A 25,665-nucleotide genomic window follows, 5' to 3' on the forward strand; every position below is an offset into this window, starting at 1 on the left:
GCTTAAGAACCAGTGTCCAGAAAAAGAGCAATTATGCTGACAGCTGACATCAAAACAGGATTATTAGAAAATGTGTGAGAACATTCTAATCAAAGCTTGGATCACAAAGTAATAATACCGGACGAGATTTACCTGAGGTTTACAATAGCTAAAAAATTAATGTGGGAAATTATAACTTAGTCAACAATAAGAAATACTCATTAAGCCCATGCTCTGTGCACACTGTTCTAAGAGTGAGATATAGCAGAAAAAAAATTATACCAGTCCCCGCTTTCAAGGATTGCATTACAGAGGGGGAAGGGCACAGACAATAAACAAGTGAAAAGTAAATATTTATCAGGTTCTACTAAGCAAGTATGCAACACAGAAAAATTCAAGCCAGACCAAGAACAGAAAGAGATACTAAGGTGTTATGTTATACAGGGTCAGAGAAGGCCTTCCTGACAAGAAGACATTTGAGGGGAGTCTTGAGTGCAGTGAGGGAACAATACATTTAGCCATCAAGGGAAGGAGTATTTTGGACAGCAGGAACAGCCCGTAAAGTGTGAACATATTCCAGAGAAAGTATGGAGCCCAGTTATAGACAGACAGATAGACAGACACTGTTTAAAAAATAACACTGTTTCTTGAGAAGGTTGACTAAAGCTGACTGCTACCAGCATATACATAGCATTACGCTTAATACTAAGAAACACCGGCCAAACTACGCAAAAATGACATGGGTCTGTACTGCTTAGAAGGATTGTCTGACACCATGGTGTGAGAAAAGAACATCACACAGCTGTTTTTGAGGAGGGCAAACCAAGTCCCTCAGCCCTCAATAGCAGCACTCGCTTTCCTACGCGTCAGGCTTTATTCAGTGAAATGATAAAGATGAGGGTTTATTAAAGGCACTGAGAACTGAACTGCCTCCACTGAAAGCAAGGAAACAGAAAAGTTACTTTCAAGTTCCACTCTAGCTTAAAGAATATGACCAAATACAAACAGACATTCGACTTATTCACCATTTCAGAATCCTTGTATCAGTCCAGCGACAAATTAATCCCTGTGTGAAATTAAGTTGCAAATTTTATTTACTGGTATGTGAATACTATTTTCAAATTTCTGTTAGCCACTTTTTCAAATAAACCAGATCATATTTTTCTATTTCTCATGTTTTTCGAGAATTATTTTATGGTTCAGTAGGATGTATAATCATGCATACAAAATGATAAATATTATTGGGTGAACTTAGGAAATCATTATTTTAAAATAAAATCATTATCTTAAAAGTACCTATAAAGAGAGTTTTGCAAGCAGATGTCCTTATTTATTCTCCCTTGCTACTGAAAGATGAGAAAGGCTTGTGGTGAGCTCAAATGAGCCGCAGCAACCCAGAAGCAGGTCTGTTCAGTGGCCAGCACAATTTATCAGCTCTGACATTTGCGGCTCCCCTTACTCATCCACTTGAACCCCTTTATCAAGTTGGACAGGTCTAGAAAGGTCACCAAATTCTGACAATCACAGCACACAACTGTACCTTGGCTGCTCCACTCACAATCTTACAGTCACAGTGACAGTTTGCGCTGAAAGCTTATGATATTAACATCATACAGGAATACACGAGAAACAAGGAGGCCCTATGCAGAGTTAGAATGGGGAGGTTGGAAATCAAGAGGGATCTTGAGTTTTCCAAGAGGCAAAAGGTCTGCTTCTGGCAGTCAGCAGGACCAAAAGGGTTGGTCTGGTCTTAGGTTCGGAGCCCATGAGGAAAGAGGGGAAAGCATGACCAGGTGATTCCTAATGTTAAAATAGAGGCTGTGGGAAGCCTGGGACCCAGAGGTATTAAGCGTTGGCAGAAGGAGGTCAGAGCCCTGCAAGTGAATTGTTTCCAGCCGGGCTAATGTTGCAGGCGACAGAGCCATTCTGTATCTTGAGTGTATCCATGTCACTATCACTGTGATATCCTACTACAGTTTTCTAAGAAGGTACTATTCGGGGGAACTGGGTGCATAAGATACCATACTATTTCTTATCACTGCATATAAATCTATAATTATCTCAAAATAAAGAGTTTAATTTCAGAAAAATTTAAAAAGAAAGAAAATTAAGCTCTGACATGTGGCCAAAAGTTCCATGCTCTCTGAATTATCACCATGTGAGCCAGAGATCCCAGAAGGTTTACCTTCTGGTCATCAAAGGAAATATTACAAAGACCCATAAATATTAAATGTTATTTCCACCCTAAAGCAAGATTTTGTTGCACAGCATGATGTTTTCAGAAAAGTGCCCTGACAACACAATAAGTATGGTAAAAACTGACATTGCCACATACATTGGGGACTTTGAAGCCATTTCTCTCTCCACTGGGGACCCCTGGGACTTCCCCAGGTTCGAGGCCATTCCCGCGGCTCTCCACATCACTCTCTTCTCCCTCTGTCAAAACACCGTTACTCTCTGCCACTGAGGAGCATGACTCAGGTGACTTTGGCCATGGAAGCTTGGGTGGGTCTGATTCCTCAGATGTCACATGGTCACTAGATATGGAATTGTCAGCCTCACCAGGATTTGAAAGTGGAATACTTGCACAGGTTTCATCATTCTTAGCTTTGATTTCTTCTGTTATAGATGTGCTTAGGCAGATGTTTCCTGAGGAATAAAATAAGACTGTTACAGAATCTTATACTATGTTACTCCTGAGAATTGTTAAACTACTCTCAACTAAATTTCATCCAGCTTCCCCTCTAAATTTCCACTAAAGACCTGAGTGGGAGAGGTCACCAAAGTACCATGCAGCCTTCATAGTTGTTAAGGCGAGACCTTGGAGTCTGGCAAAATAATATACTTACTGACAAAATAAGGGATTAAAAAGAGGTTCCACTGCAGACCAGTGTCAAAAGCCAGGGCAGTAACAATAATTACCCAAAACAATAGCAATTTAAAATCTTTCTAAAAATAAGAATTTAATTCCAATACAAGCTACTGATCAAACATTTCAGCTCAGAGGATGCATCTCAAGAACACATGGAGAGCTGGGCAAGTCCAATAAAAATTCCACCCCACACTAATCCTGCGTCACACACTGACAGCTTGTGAAAGGAAAAGCACAAGCACTTCTCGTCTACAGCCTTCTCTGTGCACCCTTCCCCCTCCCTACACACACACACACACACACACACACACACATATCACTGCACCTATCACACAGGAGGCACCTAACCAAGTCTTCTATTAAATGCTCTGCCATGTCTCAAAACCTAAAGGTCAAAATGTAAGAAACCATGTAGCAACAGAATGAATAAAACTGGATGCCCTTGGCCTAAACCACCCAGTAATTTGTAGTTAATTAAATTCAACCCAGTGTGATTAAAAAAAAAACTATGGTGAGAAACTATAAAGAAATATTTGTATGTATTGCATAGCTGTGTTCTCTGCACTGCTTGTTATTCCCTTCCCTACCTTCTTTAATTTCCATCTTCCGGGCAATCATCACAAGTCAATTCAGACATCACCTACTGCAAGAAACCTTGCCAGGCCAGCCTCCTGTCTATTTTGAGGCTTTCCTTATATTCCAGGGACACCCTAGGCCATATCTATAGTGGTACCTAGCATATATGTTTGTTTCTCTAGCTTTCCAACTAAGTATAAACTCACAGGAAAAAAAAAAGTCTATGATTTAAACTCTATAAACAGATACTTCAAGAGCAAAAAGTAATAAGAATGGAGAAGCAGCTGATGATCTGATTAATCAGGACTATCATCAGTACCGTCTTTTATTCTAAGCAGAATAGGAGCAAGAATATGGTAGGGACAACACCTAAGCTACATCTTTTAAAGGGATCACTACGACTGCCCCATGAACTGACTGCAGGGGTGACTAGAGTGGATGCTGGCAAAACAGGAAGGAAGCAGTTTCTGCAAAAGTCTAGACAAGAGCTAATGTGCCTTGAACAAGGAAGCAGGGGGGTGGCCAGATCTGAGACAGTCTCACAAGTGAAGGACACAATAGATAAGGCGAATGAGAGAAAGACGGGAATTACCAACAAGCTCGATTAGCAAAGGGACAAAATCTCCAACGAATATTAAAGAGGCAAAGCATTAAAACAGTTTCAGAGAAACAGGTTATAAAAGGGGGGGAAGCAAAGCAGTTGAGATTTACAGATGATGGGTTTAGTGCAGAGAAACAGCCAGGGGAATTTATATACCATTTCACAGGACTCTGGTTTTGTTGTTCTTCTGTAAAACTTTAATCTTTATTTTCTTCTTAAAATTAAGTCGAAAGCTAAGAATCTGCAAAGAATTACCTATAATTGGTTTTCTCTATTCTGTGTGAATTCAAGAGAAGCTTTCCAAAAATGTATATTGTAAACAGAGTTGCACCAAATAAAAATTTTCCTTTTAGAATCTTCTTTTTTATTAAACGAAATAGGCACTGATGGCTGTTTGTCTCACAATTCCATTACTCACAGCAGTGGTGCTCTTAACTTTTATAACAATCCCTTGGCCTCCTCATTGAGTTGCCCCATAACTTTTGATAGCTTATTGGTTAACCCATGTAGAAAAGTCAGATATCTGTCCTCTACAGTAAACATAGATTTCAGGCAGATCAACAACCACTTACTACTATTATGTGAAACATAATCAGCTACTTTCTCACCTGAGAGTCTGCTGTTATCTGATAAACAGTGATCCAACGGCATCTTGCTAGCAGAGGCCTCTTTTTCTGAAGGTACTTCTGTGTTCCCTAGTTTCACTGCTTCTTCTGGCTTTTCCGTGTCCTTGAGGTCATCTGGGTCTGGGTCAGGAGTGGGGCCCTCTGCCCCATCAACTGCAGCTGCAGCTGACACTTCCTCGTCCTCCTCATTCTTAAGCTTCTTAGAGTGAGAGCTAGTACACTGGAAGCTATTAACAAGAGAAGCTGTAGTCAGAACATGTTTGCAATGGACATGATAAAACATACATACAAATGTTATTTTCACTTAGAGAAGATAAAAAGTGATGGGTTTTTAATCATTATGCAAAGATAATCTTCATGATTAATAGATCAAATTTGCAATTGAAATCTTAACAGTCTTAATAATAATTTACAAAAAATTAAAATTAAAATAACTCTAAATAATTGATTATTAAACATTATTGGAAAAAATCATTGTTAAAATTATATAACAATATTAAAAGGTGGCCAAAAATTAAAAAGTGAGAAAGATGACATGGGGATAAAATCAAATAAAGCTGTTGTTAAAATTTGAGTAATTATTTACATTCCAAGGTAAACTAATGACTACATTTCTCAGAATTTCATATAATTCTGAAATATGCATGAAAATCATTAAGATTTGATGCCAAATCATCATTAGCTAAAGGAATTACGAGAGGAAGGCCAGCTGTATGTATTTAATATCTTACTTCAACGAATTATTTATTTTCAGAAATGACACCATTTTTCCTCTTCTAGTGTTTTCTAGCAAGTCACTTGATAGCTTTGTTACAGATGCCTTTTGTATATGACACATTTCTAACACTTTCATTTAGGAAGGATCAGAACTCAAACAAAATAACACATATTTCAGAGTACATACATAAACACACACACACACACACACACACACACACACACACACACGAAAATGCTGTAGGAAGTCACTGTAAGACAAAGGGAGTAGCCAGTGATAACGTATGTAAATCAGCTTTGGCTGCTGCTGGGAGTAACAGTACTGGTATCATCATCACTTCTGTTGAGAACATACGCATTGGCCTGTATGAAAAAAATCTCTACATCACGAATAGCATAGTACACGTAAAATAAGATGGACGACATCTTGAGATTTCAATGAATCAGTACCTTTGTTAGATTTCCCTAGTTAGAGTATATTACTTAAGGGAGATCAGTAAACTCACTAATCAAGCCACAAAGTTGAGCATAATAAACAAGTCCCTTAAAACACTAGGCTTTCTAACAGGGTGAGTAAAGACCACTGATAATTTTAATCTGCTGAAAGGCACTTCAAATCTGTTCAGTGTCACAAATCTATGTTCACTGTCAACCCAAAAGGACCACACTTTGGTTAGTAACTAGGAGACCGGGTCATACACCTAATAGAGTATTGTGTTTTCTGTCCACTAAAAAACAATTCTCAAGATGTTCTACTGACTGCTGAACTCAAGATTGACTACCACCTCCTCCCATGCAAACTTTTTTAGTAATGTGGATTAACACATTTACAAAAGGCAATGACGCTCTAACTCAGTGTTTCTCAACCTAAAGTTATACACTTTAAATGATGGCACAATACACACATTACACACATGCACACACATGTCATGAGTTAATAGTTACCCTTACCTCGGGGGAAGGACTACGATACGTTCTATTCTATTTTGCTTCCTAATTTTAAAATGTTGTTCCTGACCTATTATATTGATTTGAAAACTAGCAGTTTGAAAACCACTGCTGTCAACTATAGGGTGAAATAAGAACATCTGAGCTTTAATTAATACGAACTAATTCTGTGCCTCAGGTATAACTCTTATAAAATGCCTAAGTCTGACTCCATGATCTTAAGGTTCCTCCACTCACCAGCATTCTAAAATAGCAGAAAATAAATTGTCAGGGGGAAAAAAAGAGAGAGAGAGAGCCAGAAAACAAGCATCAAAAGTGTGGGCAAAGATTTAAAATTACAGTATTATTTGATTAGCAGCAAAAAACTAAAACAAGCTACAGGTCCAAATACAGGAGATTAAACAGCCATTAAAAATTATGTTGTAGCAAATCATTCCATTACATGAAAAAAAACAAAAAACTGGCCAAATTATTTATAGAGCATGGCCCCAATTTTGGAAAGGTACATAATATTATATAATAAATTAAAAATATATATGTAAAGGATATATACAGAATGTTAACACTGGTTATCTCTGGATTGTGAGGTTATGAGTGATTTGAGATTCCTTCATTATTCTTTTCTTTATTTTACAAATTTTCTCCAATGCACAAATATTACTTTAACAATCTGAAAGAAAAACAATGAGTAATATTGGAGAGTAAAAATGTAACATAAACCTGGAAAATATAAGTGCCTAAAAACGTTGCCTGAGGACCTGAGCAATGTTAACACACATCTTATTTAATGCAGCAAGATGACCATGTCAGGCCAAAAGGCTTCTGAAATGGCAGTGGCCACAGAAATGCAATGTAGATTAAGTACACAGAGACAACCATGGTACAGAAACACCACATGCTCCACTTTGTATCTCGTGAAAGAATAAAACCCAGTGTGTATAATGCAGTAAAATATAGGCATCCCAATGAGAAAAGTAATATCCCAGGTGTTTGACAAATGAAGAAAACTATTAAAAATCCAAGGCAGTAGCAAAACGAAAAAGTTGGAAATCAAGTTACTGAAGTTGACAAAAATAAGGAGAAGAGAGCACCCCTAAGATTACTTTAAATACATTCGTGTAAGGGGTTTAGAAGTTCTAGAATTGTTCTATGTCTCATGCATTGCAACTTCAAGAATATTCTCAAGAACAATATGCATCTCTTCTTATATTCTATTTACTTATTATACTTCCAAAGAATCAAAAATATTTTGCCTCAAATTTTCAGTAAGAAATTAATTAAACATACAATGAATAAATAATGAATAAACAGAAAAGAGCAAATAAATAGTCTTCGAGAACATTATGTTCAAGGACCCATTTTAACTGGGTAAATCCAGGTGCGGGGGTGGGGCGGGGGCAGAGTCATTACCTCCTGGATGCTTTTCTTACTTTCCTCCTCCTCTGCAGCCATGCTTTTACTTCAGGGGTGGATTCTGGTGTAGGCTTCGTGTGATCAATGGTGTATATATCCTTTCCTTGCTTCCAAAGCTGATATCTATCTGGCTGAAATTTCCTCACGAAGATATCCATTGAAATTTTCACCATGTCTTTCCTGCAGGTGCACTGAAACACAATGGGGTTGGAGTATTTTAAACATTTCGCTGACTACATAAAGTCACACTGAGTTGTTCTCTGAATGTACCATACAGGAATACTTAGTCACTACATAATTGAGGATAATGTTTTACATTTTCAAGCATTCAGTGTAAACTCAATTTCTTCTGAATGGAGGTGACAACCTGTATATTCACATCTATAAACAGTAGAATAAGATGTTAAAAGACACTGTAGAGTTCACAGGGAACTGAGTACCAAGAATAACTGAAAGGAAAGAGCACACTTGAAAGCAGGTCTGCAACAGAAGGGCCACCCACCCATCACCAGAACGCATCAGTGAGCTCAACACTGAAAGGTTTGTAAAACTGAGAACTTAGGTTGGCTATGAATAAAAGTAGCCAATAAATGCATGGTTAAAATAATTTAATTAATAGGTTAAGATGAATTTTCTCCAAGACGTTTTTTAATCACATTAATGTTTACTTACAAATATATTCTCACAAAGTAACCAAAAGTTAGGAGCAAACAGTCTCTTCTACATCATATCACATAAAACACCCACCCCATCACCCCTACAATCATATCCACTAGGAAGGAATAGTGTTAAGGTAAGAAGTTTAAAGAAAAGATTATTGTGAATCCAGTAGAACTTTGATTCTCATGAATACAAGTTAGCAGACATACCTTATAAAGCAAGTTTCCTTAAGGACTTCACACAGGTTAAATTGTGTCTAGGTTAATACCCCATGCCACAGGGCAGATATAATTCAAACAGCCAAAAAGAGATAGTCTCAAAGATGTAACTAACAGACCTTAACAATCCCAACAGACTGACTGGTTGACTCAACAACAGCCTTGAAATAACTCAATATTTTGGCAATACAGTTATCATTTCCACACAAATAATTAAAAATTTCTTAATAATCTCCAGCCCAAAATGTCCTTTCATAGAGTTCCAATCTTGACTTGAAAGTTCAGGAAAAAGAGAAAAAAAGTTTAGGAAAGAGCTAACAGTCAATACGCCTAAAACCAACTTCTTCAACTGCAAACAAAAATTCTGTTGTTATCAAGGATATGACAATCCTTCTACTCTCCCATATTCACAATCAACATTTTCTCATCCCTCCCCCTTCCACCCCGAGAAGCAGTCTGTCATCATCTCCAATTAGCTCTTCCTCTACCTGCATGAATCCTTCTACCAGGAACCTTCCAACCTCAAAGTCAGATGCTGAAACTTAGCATAACAAAGCTAATTTCCCTGCCTTCAGTCTCTCCCTAGCCCCAATCATCCTTACACTCGTCACTTTAATCTCCTTCAAGTATCTCATCATCTTTCCTTTCTGTGTTCAATAAGGTGTAATACTCTGCTCTGTCTTTAAAATAAAGTCTCAACTCCTGAGCCCTCCATTCAAGGGCTCTAAGCTTTGACTCCACTAGTGAGATTTCCAGGTTTCTTCCCCATTGTAAGACAGCATGAATATTCCTCTTCAACCCAAGGAGCAGAGTCACCATGTGCTTCCTTACCTCAGTACTTCTGTTCCTACCACAGTGCCTTCCTGCTCACCATTCTCCTATCCAAATTCATACTCAACACTGAATGCAAATTGTACCAATTACTCTTCCGGCTGCAGTACTATTTATCTACACTGCTTTCTATTATTACTCAAGTACGGCAAACCTCATTTTATTGCACTTTGCTTTACTGTGCTTTGCAGATAAAGTGCTTTTTACAAACTGAAGGTCTGTGGCAACCCTGCGTCAAACAAGTCTATCAATTTTTCCAACAGCATTTGCTCACTTAGTGTCTCTGTGCCATATTTTGTTAATTCTCACAGTATTTCAAACATTTTCATTATTATGGTGATCTGAGATCAGTGATCTTTGATGTTACTATTGCGAAAAGATTACAATCTGTTGAAGGCTCAGATGACGGTTAGCATTTCTTAGCAATAACGCATTTTCTAATGAAGGTATGTATATTGGTTTTTGAGACAGTGTTACTGCACATAACAGACTACAGTATAGTGTAGACATAACTTTGATCTGCACTGGGAAACCAAATAATCTGTGTGACCCACTTTATTGAGGGGGACTGGATCTGAACCCAGAATATCTCTGGGGCATGCCTGTACAGAGAGAGTTCTAAGTCGTTTTTACCACAATTATCTTGGCTTAGAAACATGGGAAATGAGGATCCTGAGAAAGTTAAGATATTTTTATTTAAGATGCAATCTTTCACTAAAGGAAGAAATTAAGTTTAACTTATCAGCAGAGAATTTCTCACATTGTTGCTAATATTTGCTTCATAGAAAAAGGAGTGAAAATATAGACACTACAAGTTTCCATGGAGTGGAAGAATTTCATCTTACACATTTTAATTTCTCAGTCCTCTCTCCTAGAAGCCTTGACTTTTGTATATGTACAGTAAGATCCACCACTCACCTGATTGCTTGATTCAATATAAAAATATACATCTTAAGGGGAGAGTATAGCTCAAGTGGTAGAGCACACGCTTAGCATGCACAAGGACATTGGTTCAATCCTCAGTACCTCCTCTAAAAGTACACAAATCTAATTACCTCCCCTCTGCCAAAATAAAGTCACTAAATAATACAATAATAAATTTTTAAAAAAATTTATATATACACACACACACACACACATACATGTCTTACCTTCAAAAGTTAAATATTCAGAAATAGAGTCACAAAATACCCAAAATAATACAAGGGGAAAATATCAGAGTCAAAAATAGTTGCAGTAAACTTCAACAGCACAGACAAAATCTACTTTCATTAGTACTGACAAATGATAACACTCATCTAAACCCCTCAAGATTAAATAAGACCATTTAATAGAATGTGCTACCTAACTTTATCAGTAGGCAAGGAAGACAGCAACAGTCCCATTTAGAAATAAAGAAACTTACAGACTACATCTTACCACAAAAAGCAATAATCAATGATAGCTAAGTCTTTTCAAGCAGACTACTTTGGATACAAATTCAAAACACTGACATAAATGGCTTGTCTTTCTGTTTCTTTTAAGAACATATGTATTAACTATGTAATATGTAATGTATATAATGCTAAGTATGAATTTAAAGAGAATTGTCAGGAGTCTGTATGCACTGAAATCTTCCATATTTCACTACCTTGAGACTTGCTACACAGAACCATGATTATTTGTTCCTGCCTCCCAGGAAGTCAAATTCATGCTCTCCATTATTTATACTGAAAACCAGCAGTCGAATTTCAAGATGGAAATGTTTTTAAAAATCAGCAACTTTCTAAAACAGCAAATACTAAGTTAGTCATTTGAATTGTAGAATTGGAAATTTCATACGGCCACAATATACGACTAATAAAATAAATTGATACTTAACAAAAACCCCAAACTGAAGTATTACTTTAACATATCTTCTTTGTGACACACAGGATAGCTAATTATGGTGCAGAAAAGCTTTCATATGCAAAAGTCTGATAAGGAAGGCTTTGAAGGCAAAAATGTGTGAAATTATTCTGCTTTTCAGTCTATTTATAGCAATTAAATGATAATTAGGAAGGAACTAAGGAAAGAAGAGCTTAAAATGGAAAACAAGCCTAGTAGCCACTTGAAGTGGCTGTTACCGGTTAAACTGTATCCCCACCTTAGCCCCTAAAAGGCGTATTGAAGTGCTAACCCCAGTACATCAGAACGTAGGCCTTAGCTGGAAACAGGGTTATGGCACAAGTAATTACATAAGGTCCTACTGGAGTACGGTGGGCCCTTCACCCAAGAGGACTGGTGCCCTTATCAGAAAAGAGGAGACAGACACACAAGCGAAAGAGCCCTGTGAAGATGGAGGCATGGACTGGAGTTCTGCATTTACAAGGCAAGGGCCACCAAGGATTAACTCCACCACCAGGAAGAGGCAAGGAAGGACCTCAGAGGGAGGACAGACATGCAGGCAGCTTAATTTTGGACTTCGAGCCTCCAAAACTGAGACAATAAATTTCTGTTGCTTTAAGCCATCCAGTTTCTGGCTTTGTTACAGCAATCCTAGGAAACCGATACAGCCCTAGCAAACTAATACAAATTTTTGGAACTTGAAAGTGCAGCACTGCTGTAACAAACACCTAAAAAATGTGCAAATGGCTTTGAGGAGAAGAACAGAGAAAGCTATCATCGCAAACAATATATTTAAAATGAAGAACAGAATGTTGCTATATACATATGAAAGTTAAAAGGCGCTTCTGGTGAGGTCTCAGATGGAAATGAAAAGCATGGTACTGGACACTGGAGGCAAGGTGACCCCCATTATGAAAAGTGGCAGAACTGTATTCTTCTGTTGGGTGGAAGGTAGAACTTACAAGTGACAAACTTGGATAGGGAGCTAAGATTCCGAATGAAAGTATGGAATGTGCAGCCTTGTTTTTCTTTTCTGCTTGGTGTAAGATAGGAAAGGGAAGAAATGAACTATGCAAGGTATTGCTAAGCTAAAAGGAAAATTCTACCACCTAGATGGTAGAATGCCTACCCACACAGCGTGCCCTGGAGACTGGGCCAGTGGTTTGGCTGAACAAACATTGCTAATGAGATTAGATGTGTGATTCATGGATCAAATCAACCATCTCAGCAGAAGCCAGGAATGGAGATGAGATTATCCAGTAAAGACATGTGGATGATCTTGTCATCTGATGGAATGAATACTCCTGAGTTGCACAAAAGACCAATTAAGTTTTGAGATACCAGCAGAAATGTTGCCAGTCTGGACTAAAAGGGACGGAGATGGGATGAAATTAAAGAAGGATGACTCCAAGAACAAATCACAATGATGAGGACTGAGCCAACATCCCCTGTAACATTTGTTACAGTAGCCCTAACAAACTAATACATAGGAGGTACAGGAAGATGCTGTCATATATTAAAGACATATTAATAGAAATATTCAAACAACGAGAAAATACATTCATGTTAAATTTTTCTCAACAATACAAACCCACCAACATTACTATCTAATCAATAGTATAAAAGATAATATGCAAAAATAACAGTACTCTTTTAAAGTTCTATTTGGGATTATAATGCCTTAGAATATGAGGAAAAGAAAGCATGACACCAGTTTGTCAAGTAACTACAAGACCCATGATACAGCATAATGTGGCGTGTTAAAAAATGTGGATTCAAACCCCAGTTTCACCACTAACCAGCTTGATCAAGTGACCTTGATCAAGTTATTAAACCTCTCTGTGCCTCAGTTTCCTTGTTTAAAAAAACTGAGCATAACAATGGTATCTATGTCAAAGCGCTGATACAAGGATTAAATTTTCTGTATTTGTAAAACCCTTAGACTGCTATAAATGTTACTATGTGTCTATTTTTTAAATAGGATAAGCCTTATACGAACTGCCTTGAAGTCTGACTTTAGACTCTAAGGTCTGACTACAAGAAAATAGAGGTTCCTGGTGTTATTAAATTTTGCCTTACTAGGAAAGTTGAAGCAACTGAGGAAATAAGAATCAGGCTACCGTGTCTAACAAATGATCTTAAGAGTGAAGCAAAAGAGCACAGAGGTTTTGAAGAATCAAGAGCAACTACGGACTTGTAGGGGATTGAGAGATAATTAAGAGGACCCAGTGCGGTATACATCCAGCTCCTGGTTGGGTCCTTGGCTTCCCCTCTTGAAAAAACAATAGAAACTGAAGGCCCAGTAGAAACCAGGCATTTATGAGGGAAAATATCATGATGCAAATGAATCCTGCCAGGTAGGATACTGCAAAGTAGATTAAGATGAGAGTTGTGGGGGGACTCATGTGATTTCTCTATTGCATTCCCCAAAAAAGGGCCTCTTAACAGTATAAGAGCTTGATACTAGATGGCTACATGTATGTAGCTTCAAGGGACATGAGATACTATCCACTTTAATCCCAGAATGTAAAAGTAATTTTCTGTACATATAGGGGGAAATGTTCTCCTTTTTTTAGATACAAAATTCCAATGAATGTCAACCATAGTTTATCATAGCCCAAAGAGGATGTTAAAATTTCCTATAAATTATTAATTTCACAACAATTATAAAAATGGACCAATGCATAGGATGAATCAGATTTACCGAACAGGACAATCAAAAAGAGGAGAGGAGCCAATGATGGCAGAATCTTATTTGGAAGATATTTAAGTGTCCAATGAAGCATATACTGCTATTTGCTGTTGAAAAATAATCAGTGTGTCTTTAAACCTAAGAACACTATAAGATACAGTTCTTAATAAAAACCATGGTAACTGTACTTAACAATAAAAATGACACATTTTTTAAAAACACAAGCAACATATTATTTCCTATTTCCTTCAAAAATTCAAATCAATAATTGGAAAAGTTTTGTTTTTTATCAAAATTTAGTTACCCCTACAAAATTACTGTTTTTGAAGGTTACTGGTTAATTATCTTCAAGGCACAACCAAATTACATTAGATCAGTAATACAGTAAAAAGAAGCATCCATTTCCTATTCAACACATAGCAAAACTGTCTTACTCTCCAAATATATAAGCTATGAAAATATGGGACTATGTATCAAATGGGAAGATGCCAACCGATCAATGGACTCACATTCATTTGCTTTGAGAGTCCCAAAGTTTGTATGTCACAAGTTGCCTTGTGAAAGAGTATCTCATAAAGAAAGAACAAAGGGAAAAGAAACAATCTCCATCTCATTGTTATCTAACAACACACTTTAGCTATGACAATAAGAATTAAGAAGAATGTGTTATTAGACGCAATAATGAGACACAATTATTCATTACTGTTTACTCCAAGTAGTAACAAAGATACTGCAAAGTATTAGGTATAGCAACCTCTTACTTAACCAAGAATGTGACTGATGGTGATAACCAATTGGAGCCAAAATCAGTAACTAGCCCAGAAATATAACTAAATTTTAAACCATCAAACTATCATCTATAGTAACATAGATAATTTATCACTTAGGAAGTTCAAATACCTCATTAAAAAAAAAGGTTCAGATAATTCTCAGGGTAGAGCATCAAGAGAAATCTTGAACTACATAATGGGGTATTAAGCTGACAAGTCTATGATGAGTCTTTCTTAACCATATTTTTTGACCAGCTGATCTATAATTTACTGTTTATTCTTCTCTTTCATTCCTTTCTGTTCTTTAAACCTTTTATCTGTTTTCAACTTAGTCATGTCTGAAGACTAAAAGCTCTTCGTTCTCTCCACATGTAAAAAATAACCTGCTTGTAAATGTGTTTGCATTAAAACAAATTAAGTTACTATCAATCTACTAGTACCCCTGAATATTCATCTTTATCTCAGAACTATGTAAACAGACACTCAATCAACATAAATGATGTGGGTTTCCATTGTATCATACCAAACCTACAGGAGAGAAAGGCCCAGTTCTGGAAAACTGCCATACTGTTATCTCATATTAAATTTGCAAAATTCCAGACTTTTTCTGGTACTCTTATGCTTAGTTATTTCTCATTTCATATATGAATGGGGAACAATATTGAACAAATACACTCAAAATTTTAAGATAGTATTTCTGATCAATATTTTCTGGCGTTATGTTCCAATGGAGAAGCCACTCAATTTTTATGGAATTTAATTCCATCAATTATTTTAACAGAAACATGGCCTAATTTTAACATTTGCTAAGAAACAATAAATAAAAACAATTTTAGAAAATGGATGCATTATGCAGTCAGTGAGGCCACCCTCTATTGATAAGAAATTATTCTATCTGTAGACGTATTTAACCTGATGAGATGCCACATAAATTTTTGAAGGAATTTTTGTTCTTCACATGTTTACCATATAATTAAGAATGAATAAAAGTAGGAGTTGGGGATATAGCTCAGGGGTAGAGTATGTGCTTAGTATGCACAAGGTCCTAGGTTCAATCCCCAGTAGCTTTGTTAAAAAAAATTAATAAAAATATTTAATGTGCTGATTAACTGTAAAAATGTAAAGGAATCTATTTATATTGAAATTACTTCAAATAAATTCCAAAACATGAGTGGAATAGTGTACTTCTGTAGTCCATTCATTCTAATATCTTCTCATTGGCAGTTACAAATCTGAACAGAATTTCTTCCTCTTTGGACACTCCAAACAGACCAGTATTTCTTAGCAGGCTCAAAACTAAGAAGTGTACATTAGAAAAGGGGGAATTCAGAATCCGTACAATCAATGGAGGTGAATCTAATATACACCATACTGAGCTAAAGAAACCAGGCATTTAAAAAGTCCACAATTGTGGTTATTCCACCAGGTTAATGATTATGACTATGTTTACTATGATTAATAAGCAGTAGCCACACTGCTCTATCTGCCTGTTGAACCTTGAACTGACCACAGTTCTTCTACTTCCTAGCTGAGTAAACTGGGTAAGCCTTGAGCTCTGAGTCAGCTCCCTCATGTAAACATGCTTTCCTGGCTCTCTCACCGAGGCTCAAAAATTATGAAATATATAAATGTATTTGATCTGATGAGCTCTTTAAATGTGATTATTTTTATGATCCCAGCTTATGATTATGATCCCTCCAGCCCTCTTCCCTTCAAAAAACTAAAGTAAACCTAAAACACTGTTGTAAAGCAATGTAATGTCATAACATTTCAGTCTGGACTCAAATACTTCTTTCTACAGAACTGATTTTCAAAGATGGTAGAGCCATGTGATTCTTCAAATAACTAACCAAAAGATATTTAAAAAGTGCATGAAATTAAGGTAAGAGTAGAAAAGAAAATGCCCCATTTCCTACCAGTTTCTACCTAAGGAACACACTGAGGCACCCATCACTGTACACCCCCTTCTCCCCTTAGTCCCACGTAATATCCATTACAACGCTGACTTATTTCACCTGTGTACCTATTCAGTCATTGATGTACATGTACCCTCTTCACAAATAATTTTGGGAGGAAATTATTATAATTACCTTAATAATTCATGAGTATTATTTTAATATAAGAAAGAAAGTTTTTAAATATTTGGAACTAATTAAAGTGAAAAATAATATCTGAACAGCACTTTGATTTCCTGGTTACATTTCATATAATATTAGTCAAAGACAAGTAACAGGCTCTTTCACCAGATCACATGAAAACAAACTGTGTAATTACATTTATACTGACTGAGCAGGAAGAGAAAAGAAATACAATTCTAAGATCAATATTAATCAACAAAGTCAGTATATAAAGAGTGCAAAGGCCATTTCCTTTGTCCTTATATCCATTAATGAAGCAAGTTCTTCAGGAGGCCTAAACATCCCGTGTTTTCCCCGAGACCACTCTGCAGAGCTCACATAACCCTGGTGTTGTCAAGGTGCACAAAACATTTAAAGGCTCTGGGTATCCAAGAATACACACTTAGAGAAAATTTCTAAATGTTCTGTTCTCAGAGAAATGAAGAAGTAGCTTTAAAAGACCACTAACGGCCAAAAAGATAATCATAGTCATAAAAAGAAAATATTACACCAGAACTAAATTTCTTGTTCTCATTTGAATAAATCATCATTGTGAATTGTTTTTAGATACTTTTGCTATATCTGGCCTTCCCTTTCCATTCTATCTTAAACCATGAAAGTATATACTGTGTCTATCTTTCTGAGAAGTACACTCTAGGTGTCTAGTGAATTAGAGGCCCTTAAAAATACTTTTTTTAATAAGTAAACTTTTTTAAACATATGAAGAAACAGGCTCAGAGAATTTAAGTTAATTTGCCCAAGGTCACACCGCTAACTAATATAGTCCTTACCAGATTCAAATCCAGAACAATGCCCATACTCTTAACCATTCCTCTGTGGACATTTCAAAAACAAACCATATTTAATTGAACATATTTTAAATGGTTTTTAATTTAAATGTGGGCAATATTTTTATACTCCAAACTTGTTTTTCTATGACCCATAACCAAGTTAAAATTGTAGTTAAGAACAAATGCCTGGGTCTCATTATTTTTGCTTTTTATGCTGACATCATGCTGTGTTGACAGAGTCTATCCAGTCTAGCTAACAACTTTCCAAAATATCTTTCCTCTGCTCCCCTACTTTTAATAGGTTCAGATTAATTTCTTCCGAATATTTTCAGGCTTCACCATGCCAGGATATGTCTCCCTTATAAAGTAAGGCAATTATAAAGCAATTTAAAGTATGGGACTAGAAACTCTATCTTTCTGACCCATGGGAACACTGCTCAAACAGACAAAGAAAAACTATGCAAAAAGAAGGGGAATGGATTCAAATAGCTTGCTCCAGGGGTCTCTAAAAAATTCTGTAGGAATTATTTTTAGAATTTCTGCTTCTCAACACTTATCTGAATATCTGATAGAAAGGTTATGGAACTTCAGAGTTACAGATATTATACAACCCACTCCCACAGTGCCATGTAAAACACAGCATGAAACTAAACTCTTTAGTACTGGGGAACAGATGAAGTTATTTTGTTCTGAATTCATGTGTTGCATGTCACATTTTATATGGGTGATAAAGTTGGGCAAGATCAGATAAAAATAGGGCTCTGCAGAATTTGGGGGAGTCTAAGTGTTTTATGAATATAAATATTTGATCCTAAGAGTCTAGAAGATCATGTATGAGAGGGCTGACAGAAATGGCATACAAGTATACAACATATAATCTTTTTCCTATGATGCTCAGATATATTGACTTTTGAGAGTCTCTCTGATATTCTGTAATGATTAATTGGACACAAATAGAAGTTCATCCTTCACTTGGAATGAACCTTAGGAAATAAATCATATGCCCCAATCATCAGAATTCATAGATGAGAAAATGAGGCACAAAACCACTAAATAACTTGCTGGATGACACAAGGATAGTGAATGGGAAACAAAGGTTCCAGAGATGCAACTCAGTATCTTACCTACCAGCATCTCTGGGATTTTCAATTTCCAATTCACTGAGCATCCACTAAGTACATAGGAACATGCCAAGTAATTCAAGGGGCTGAACACAGAACTAGCCATCCCTTAGGTTTCACAATAGAAATGTGTGATGTTCACCTCTTCACTTCTGCGGAATTGGAGATGAAGGCAACATCCTCGAACCCTCTTCCATCTTTTTTGCACAGTTCAAACACAAATATCAATGTAGCAAATACTGTTAGTAAAGAAATAGTTTTTCTAAAGGGGAAGAGGGAGGAACAAATGAGGGGAAAAATTAACAAAATGGTAACGTATGCATGATGCAACCCCTAGAACAGAAGTTCGGGATCCATGGGGGATTGCTTCCAGGACTGCCCTCAGATACCAAAATCTGCAGATGCTCAAGCCTCTTGTATAAAATGGTGTAGTATTTGCATTTAACTAATGTATACCCTGCCACATACTTTAAATTATCTGTAGAATACTTGTAATACCTAACACAACATAGATGCCCCGGGAATAATCATAAATACAATGAAAATGCTACATAAAGAGCTGTCAAAGAGGGCGGCAAATTCAAGTTCTACTTTTTGGAACTTTCTGGATTTTTTTCCCTAATATTTTCAATCAACAGTTAAACCCATGGATGCAGAACCCAAGGATTTGGAGAGCTGACTATATATACCAAGGATGCTTCTGTTTGGGAGAAACATAACTTGTTACTTTTCAAATAAATTCTAGGTTACCATATTTTTAAATCCTGTATGTTATACTGAACTTTTAATACATTTTAGGGAAAATGAAACCTTTATTTATTTAACAGTCATGTCATAAACAATATTCGACACTCAGTGCACTCTGATCACATGTCTCTTGCCATCTAAAAACTCTCTGGCACATTCTCAAACAGGAAACAACCTGATAAGATCTAACTAGACCAAAAAATTAATGCCTTTAGGAAGAATATAATTTATTTCAGGCTTTCTAATGTTAACCATATGGTCAGAAATTTAACATTAAATAATAAAAGGAAAATAAATAATTTTGTTGGAAATAAAATTTTTTAAATTGACTGATAACAGATACTTTTTCAGCAACACTTCCTTAAAAAACCACACAGTACTATAAGTAAATAATTCAGCATCTCAGATTCATTTTTTCTGGCAATTCTTGTGTTCCCACTCAAGCATGAGAATACGTCTGGCACTGCTATTATCTTTTCTCTGTTATTAATTTTGTGAAAAGATTTAAAGCAGGGGGGAGAAAGTGGATATACTCAACATGAACCAGCAGGAAAACAAAGAGAAGATAGAAAAACACACAATGGATTTTTAAGTGTTTCTTCAATTTCTCTCTGGCTAAATTTAGAACACCATTAATAAGGAAGTCTATGGAAAAACATTTCTTATAAGAGGATTCATTTTTATTCTAAGAAATTAAGATGAGAAAAACAGGACGTAAGTCATTTTAAGGCCAACAAGGATGCAACATACAGAGCTAATTTCCATGACTGTTCCTATTAGTTGCTTGACTTCAGACTCAAAAATAGCAAAAATGAAGCTGCATTAAACCAACTTGTAACCTGTTAAGAATAAATCATGCCAATAACTTAGGAACACATAATAGACTTTTTAAATATGTAATAAATCTTTTAAAATATAAATAGTCTGTGATCTGTAACGTAACAACTGGGAACTTCTACTAAGGAAATCATTATTACTTAATATACCAGTTTATGTTTAAGAATGTTCATCTCAGCAATGTTTATCAAAGATCTAAAAAATTGGGGGAAATTTTTTCTAGAAATAAAAGGATATTCCTTTAAAAACTCATGGTAGAATATTTAATGATATGGAAAAGCATTACCAGTAAGTGGAGAAAACAGTTATACACAAGACCACATACGTAATATATACATATAGGTGTATCTACCTAAAATGCACATATATATATATGTATGTGAGAGACAACTCTAGTTCCTTAAATCCGATTTTGGGGTGAGCAATGAGGGGACAGAGGTGGTGGTACAGCTAGAAGAGGGCATAGCATGAAGAGGCTGCATGGACTAAAGCCCACACTTGGAGTGGAAACATCCATAAATAGATGGATCACTTTCTTAAGTGAGGAAGTTTCTCTCTCACTCTTGATTTCTCTATATTTATCTCAAACAAAAAGTGTTTCATTTCCTAGCACCTTTCTTTTCCTTCACATCACTTACAACAATTTTAATCATGTTTGTATGTTGGTTTGGTTTGGTCTGTTTCCTGCCCTAGAATACTCCGTTCCATGAGGACAGGGCTAGGATCTGTTTCCAGCTGTATATCCATCACCAGCATATAGTATGTGCTCCAGAAGTACCAGCTGAATGATCTCCACACACTGGAATATTGCCAGTCATATAAGAAGCAAGACAAATGTGAAAATGAAAATCTAATGCTGACCTCACTATATCTGAATTACTTACTTGCTTCATTTCTATATACATAAATTTATTTAAAACTTGAATTACTTGATCATTATGTAGAACTTTTGATTAGAAGACCTCAAAGTATTTCATTAGCAAATACAGAGAGAATGCCTTAATTAATGGAAACATGTCATAAATGTTAAGGAACACTTTTTTTGTCCATCAAATGCCACACAGCTACAAACTACAACTCAGATTTCTAACTCTATGTCCACTCTTGAAGAATTTGGTTAATTCAAATTACATGTAGAATTGTCATTGTTGTAATGGTGATTAAGAAGCTCTGGACATCAGAAGTCCTCTACTACCCTAGAGGCAACGGGTCCACTGATAAAATCTAGAAAGCCAATTGGTAGGATGTGCTCTACTTTCACTCTACAGAAACTCATTAATCAGTCCAAATGTTCTCAAAGAAAAAGGCTACATAATAAATGCAATTTTAATGACCTACATTTCCTCATATTCACATGTATTTTTAATACATTTAAATCCAAACTGGACTGAGTCCAGAAAATAATCATAAACATAGCCAGTATCAGCCTCAAATTCTGCCACATAGTAAAAACCACTTTAAAACAATTCCATCGAACCATATTTCTGGTGCCAAAAAAGCACCTCCCCCATCTGTACAGCTAGCTTACACAATAATCAGAGTGAGGATTATTTATCAATATGTGTAATAAGTAATTATTACAGGGTTGAAGTTTCACTTATTTCCTCAGATGTGGCTGCCTATTACAATCCATCAACTGTCAAGAAATAAAAAACCAGGAATGTTCTATATGTACTAGTAAACAAACACAGGCTGTAGCAGTGCTGCATTAAATCAAAATGGAAAAACCTTCCTCATGGAGTCGGAGAGACCCAGTCAGAGGGGAGAGTAAGGCAGAGCACTGGGTGTGCTGTGACCGGCATTTAAACTCTTAACTGGTTTTAACAGCCACCTGGAAGCCAAGTCATTTTTGTCTCTATAGCATCAAGAGAGAAACATCAAAATAGCAATTAAGCTATTATTAATAATAGCAATTATTAAACCTACAGAAGTCACGTATTCCACTGTCCCAGAACAGACATTAAATTTTTAAACACCCAATGTAAAATACATTATTTTAAAAGCCTAATCTAAAATACCATCTCACTTTACTACTCAGATCTAAATACTGATTTTAATAATAAAATGTCAGAAAGATGGCAACCTGTAACCACAAAGATATAGAAACTACTAAGTGCCTGAAAATGAGTTATATATATCAGAAGATAATATTAAGTTATTGGCATCGAACTACAAAGGTTATTGGAATTCCAAGTTTAAAAAAGAACATTTACTCTGGACTTCCAGCAGTTCAAAGTAAACGTGTATTTTTTTCTTTTTTCTTTTTTTTTTTTTTTTTTAACATTCAACTACTTTACTTTCCTTTTGTATTTTTTTATGGAGCAGTTTAACTTAATTATTACTTGGCAGCAGCAACATCCAAGAATCTTGTCTATCACAGATCAGAAGTCCTGCCTCTGAGAAGGCCTGACTGAGCAGAACATGAAATTCCTACAGGGGGTGCAGCATGAAGAACTGTTTCACCGAGAGAGGTATTTTTTTCATCTATGTCTAGTCTCCTATCTTCTTAAGTATAAGACAGAGGAACTGATATCTTAAATACCAGTTCTTACTTTTAAAAAGGTTTGAATTGATTGTAATGAAAAGGAAATCAAGCTGATGGTTCCAGCAGCACACATCACTTACTAGGTGCTAAGTATATACCAGGCACGGTGATAAACGTAAAGCATTTTGGTGCCTGCATTATCTCACTTAACGTTCACATTCCTATGAGAAACTATTAATATCCCTGTTTACTAATATAGGATACAAAGAATCTATAATTAGCCAAAGGTCATGAATTAAACAAGTGGTGGAGTGAAGACCTGAGCCTGTATCTTTTTGGCATCAATATCAGTGCTCCTAAAAACGGACAATATATTGACAGTAGAGGATACAGAGTGCTGATAATCAGCACCAGCCCCGTCCTCCTGAACTCCACTGCATGGAGCTGTTCCACGAAAAAAGGGGTTCTGATTTGGTTCTGACGTGAAGCAGGCTTGGAGAGATTAGAAGGCAGAATAAAGAAAGAAGAGATTCCAGCATCAGGCTGCTGGAGAAGGGGCAACCTCAGGCCAAGGCTGAGGAACGCAGGGGCATGAATCTCCCTGCTGTTCCAAAGCTCAGGTTACACCATCTTCTCTACACAGCCTTTTACTCTTCCAGTCTCCCCAACAACTTTGCAACCAAGCCCCTATTATGAAAAAAACTACTGGGAACACCTGTACAGTCATGTGCAAGTCTTTATGTGAATACGTTATGATTTTTCACATCTTCCTTTGTGAAGAGTCTGTTAAATTTTTGGCCCACTTTTTGAGATATTTTTGCTGTTTTATCGAGGTGTTTGAGTCCTCTATATGTTCCAGATACCAGTTGTTTATCAGATACATGTTTTGCAAAGTTTTCTCCTAATTTGGCTCTTTTTAATGATGTCTTTTAATGAGAAGTCTTTAATGAAGTCTAACTTATCAATATTTTTCTGCTGTAATTATTGCTTTCCATGATTTAAGAAACCCCTTTCTATCTCCAAGCTATAAAGATATTTTCCTATATTTTCTTCCAAAAGTTCGTATTTCGGTTTTCTCTTTCAGGTTTGGATTCACCTTGAATTAGTAGTTGTATGTGGCGGGATTCAAGGATCTTTTTTTTCACAAATATTGAAGACTCCTTTTTTCCCACTGGATCACTTTGGTGCCACTGACAAAAATTAAGTGCCAAATTAGTGTGGGTCTATTTTGGGTTCTCTCTTCTCTTCTCTTCTACTGAAGAAGATCTAGATCCACATGTTAGATATAGTCTTTATAAACAATCATACTATCTACAAATAGGGACAGTTTTACTTCTTTTTTATCTTCATGCCCTTTAGGAAATAACAAACAGAAGTGGTGAGAATGAAAATTCTCATTTTGCTCCAAACCTTAGGGAGGAACCATGTGATATCTCACCATGTCATATAATGTTCATTGTAGATTTCTTACACTTACTTAACTTACATTGTAGATTACTTACACTTATAAATTTCCTCCAAGAGTTTTTAATCTGAAATGAGTGTTTCTTTTTCTACATTTATTAAAGTGATCATATGGTTTTTCTCCTTTATTCTGTCAATATGGTAGATTAAACTGACTTGATTTTTTAATGTTAAACCAAATTTGTTGTGATAGCTACCTTTACGTGTCACCTTGACCATAGGGTGCCCAGGCATTTGATCAAACATTATTGTGGGTGTGTGTGCAAAGGTGTTTCTAGATGAAATGACCATGTCAATCACTACAATGAATAAAGCAGACTGCTCTCTCTAATGTGAAGGTCCCATCCAATCAGGTGAAGGCCTGAATAAAACAGAAAGTCTGACCAGATCAGGCACAAGACGGAACTCCTTCTGCCTGATTGACTGAGCTGGGACAAGGGTTCTGTCCTGTCTCCACACTAGAACTAAAACATCATCTATTCCTTGCCAATTACAGATCGTAGGACTCCACAGCCTCCATAATTAGAGCCGATTGCTTATAATAAATCTCTTTACATATATACATCCTATTGGTTCTGGAGAAACCTGCAAATACACTTGTGTTCTGGAGATAAATGCTGCTTGCTTATCAAGTACCCTCACCTTACCATAGTTCAGCCCTAATATATATCTATATTAAAGAATTTAAAATAGATGTGTGGTTTTAGGTATATCCCTGAAAACTGCCTAATTTAAGTTTACATATTCTTATGCTTATCCAGAACCACCTTTCCCTTTTATTTCCTACTAATAATGATTCTCATTAAAATGAGATTAACTCCCAAAATGTAGTAGTGGAGAAAGAAACCACAGAAGAAGCCTCTTAGGAACTCCCATTTTTCTAAGATTTGGCATTCAAGAAACAGGGATCAAAAGATTTTTAAAATATGGATAAATATAAAAAGACTATTTAGTTGAATAATACAGGCAGAAGTTAACTTAAGCTAGTCCTTTGATGATCAGAAAAAAATTCTGAACTAGAATATTTCTTAGGTCATAAGCAAAAATAAGCAAGAATTCCTTAGTCAATAAAATATCAACAGTTATGTTTTTAGTGTCCAAATAGTCTAAATTATTAGTTTCAAAAGAAGCTTCTTTTTACCCATTTTTCAAACATTGAGGAACAGTTGACCTAGGAATAGTTGAAAAGGTGATGGCAAGAAAAAGTAGGATAAAAAAAGATGGAAGCACCATCAAGTAGTACAAGAATGCACAGGCTGCTTGGGGGTGGCCAGTGGGGGTGGTTTGAGCTCGTGAGGAAGACTGAGGTGGAAACAGGGTTGCTGCTCTGGAAG

General features: G+C 36.1%; 1 protein-coding gene across 4 annotated transcripts in view; it reads right to left on the reverse strand.

Annotated features, from left to right (window-relative positions):
* The window catches only part of KDM4C (lysine demethylase 4C), a 359,368-nt gene that overhangs the window by 148,968 nt on the left and 184,735 nt on the right, over window positions 1-25,665 (reverse strand). For all 4 annotated transcript variants that reach the window (XR_010382646.1, XM_064490230.1, XM_064490229.1 and 1 more), the window contains exons 9-11: window positions 7,730-7,923; window positions 4,637-4,881; window positions 2,315-2,628 (exon numbers count right to left, since the gene is read on the reverse strand). Coding sequence is in view for 3 of the 4 variants with exons in the window: in XM_064490230.1 (XP_064346300.1) it covers window positions 2,315-2,628; window positions 4,637-4,881; window positions 7,730-7,923 (753 nt within the window). In the remaining variant the exon portion in view is untranslated. The remainder of the gene's footprint in view (window positions 1-2,314; window positions 2,629-4,636; window positions 4,882-7,729; window positions 7,924-25,665) is intronic.

The sequence above is a fragment of the Camelus dromedarius genome, chromosome 10 (assembly GCF_036321535.1).
Source record: "Camelus dromedarius isolate mCamDro1 chromosome 10, mCamDro1.pat, whole genome shotgun sequence".
Lineage (NCBI taxonomy): Eukaryota > Metazoa > Chordata > Mammalia > Artiodactyla > Camelidae > Camelus > Camelus dromedarius.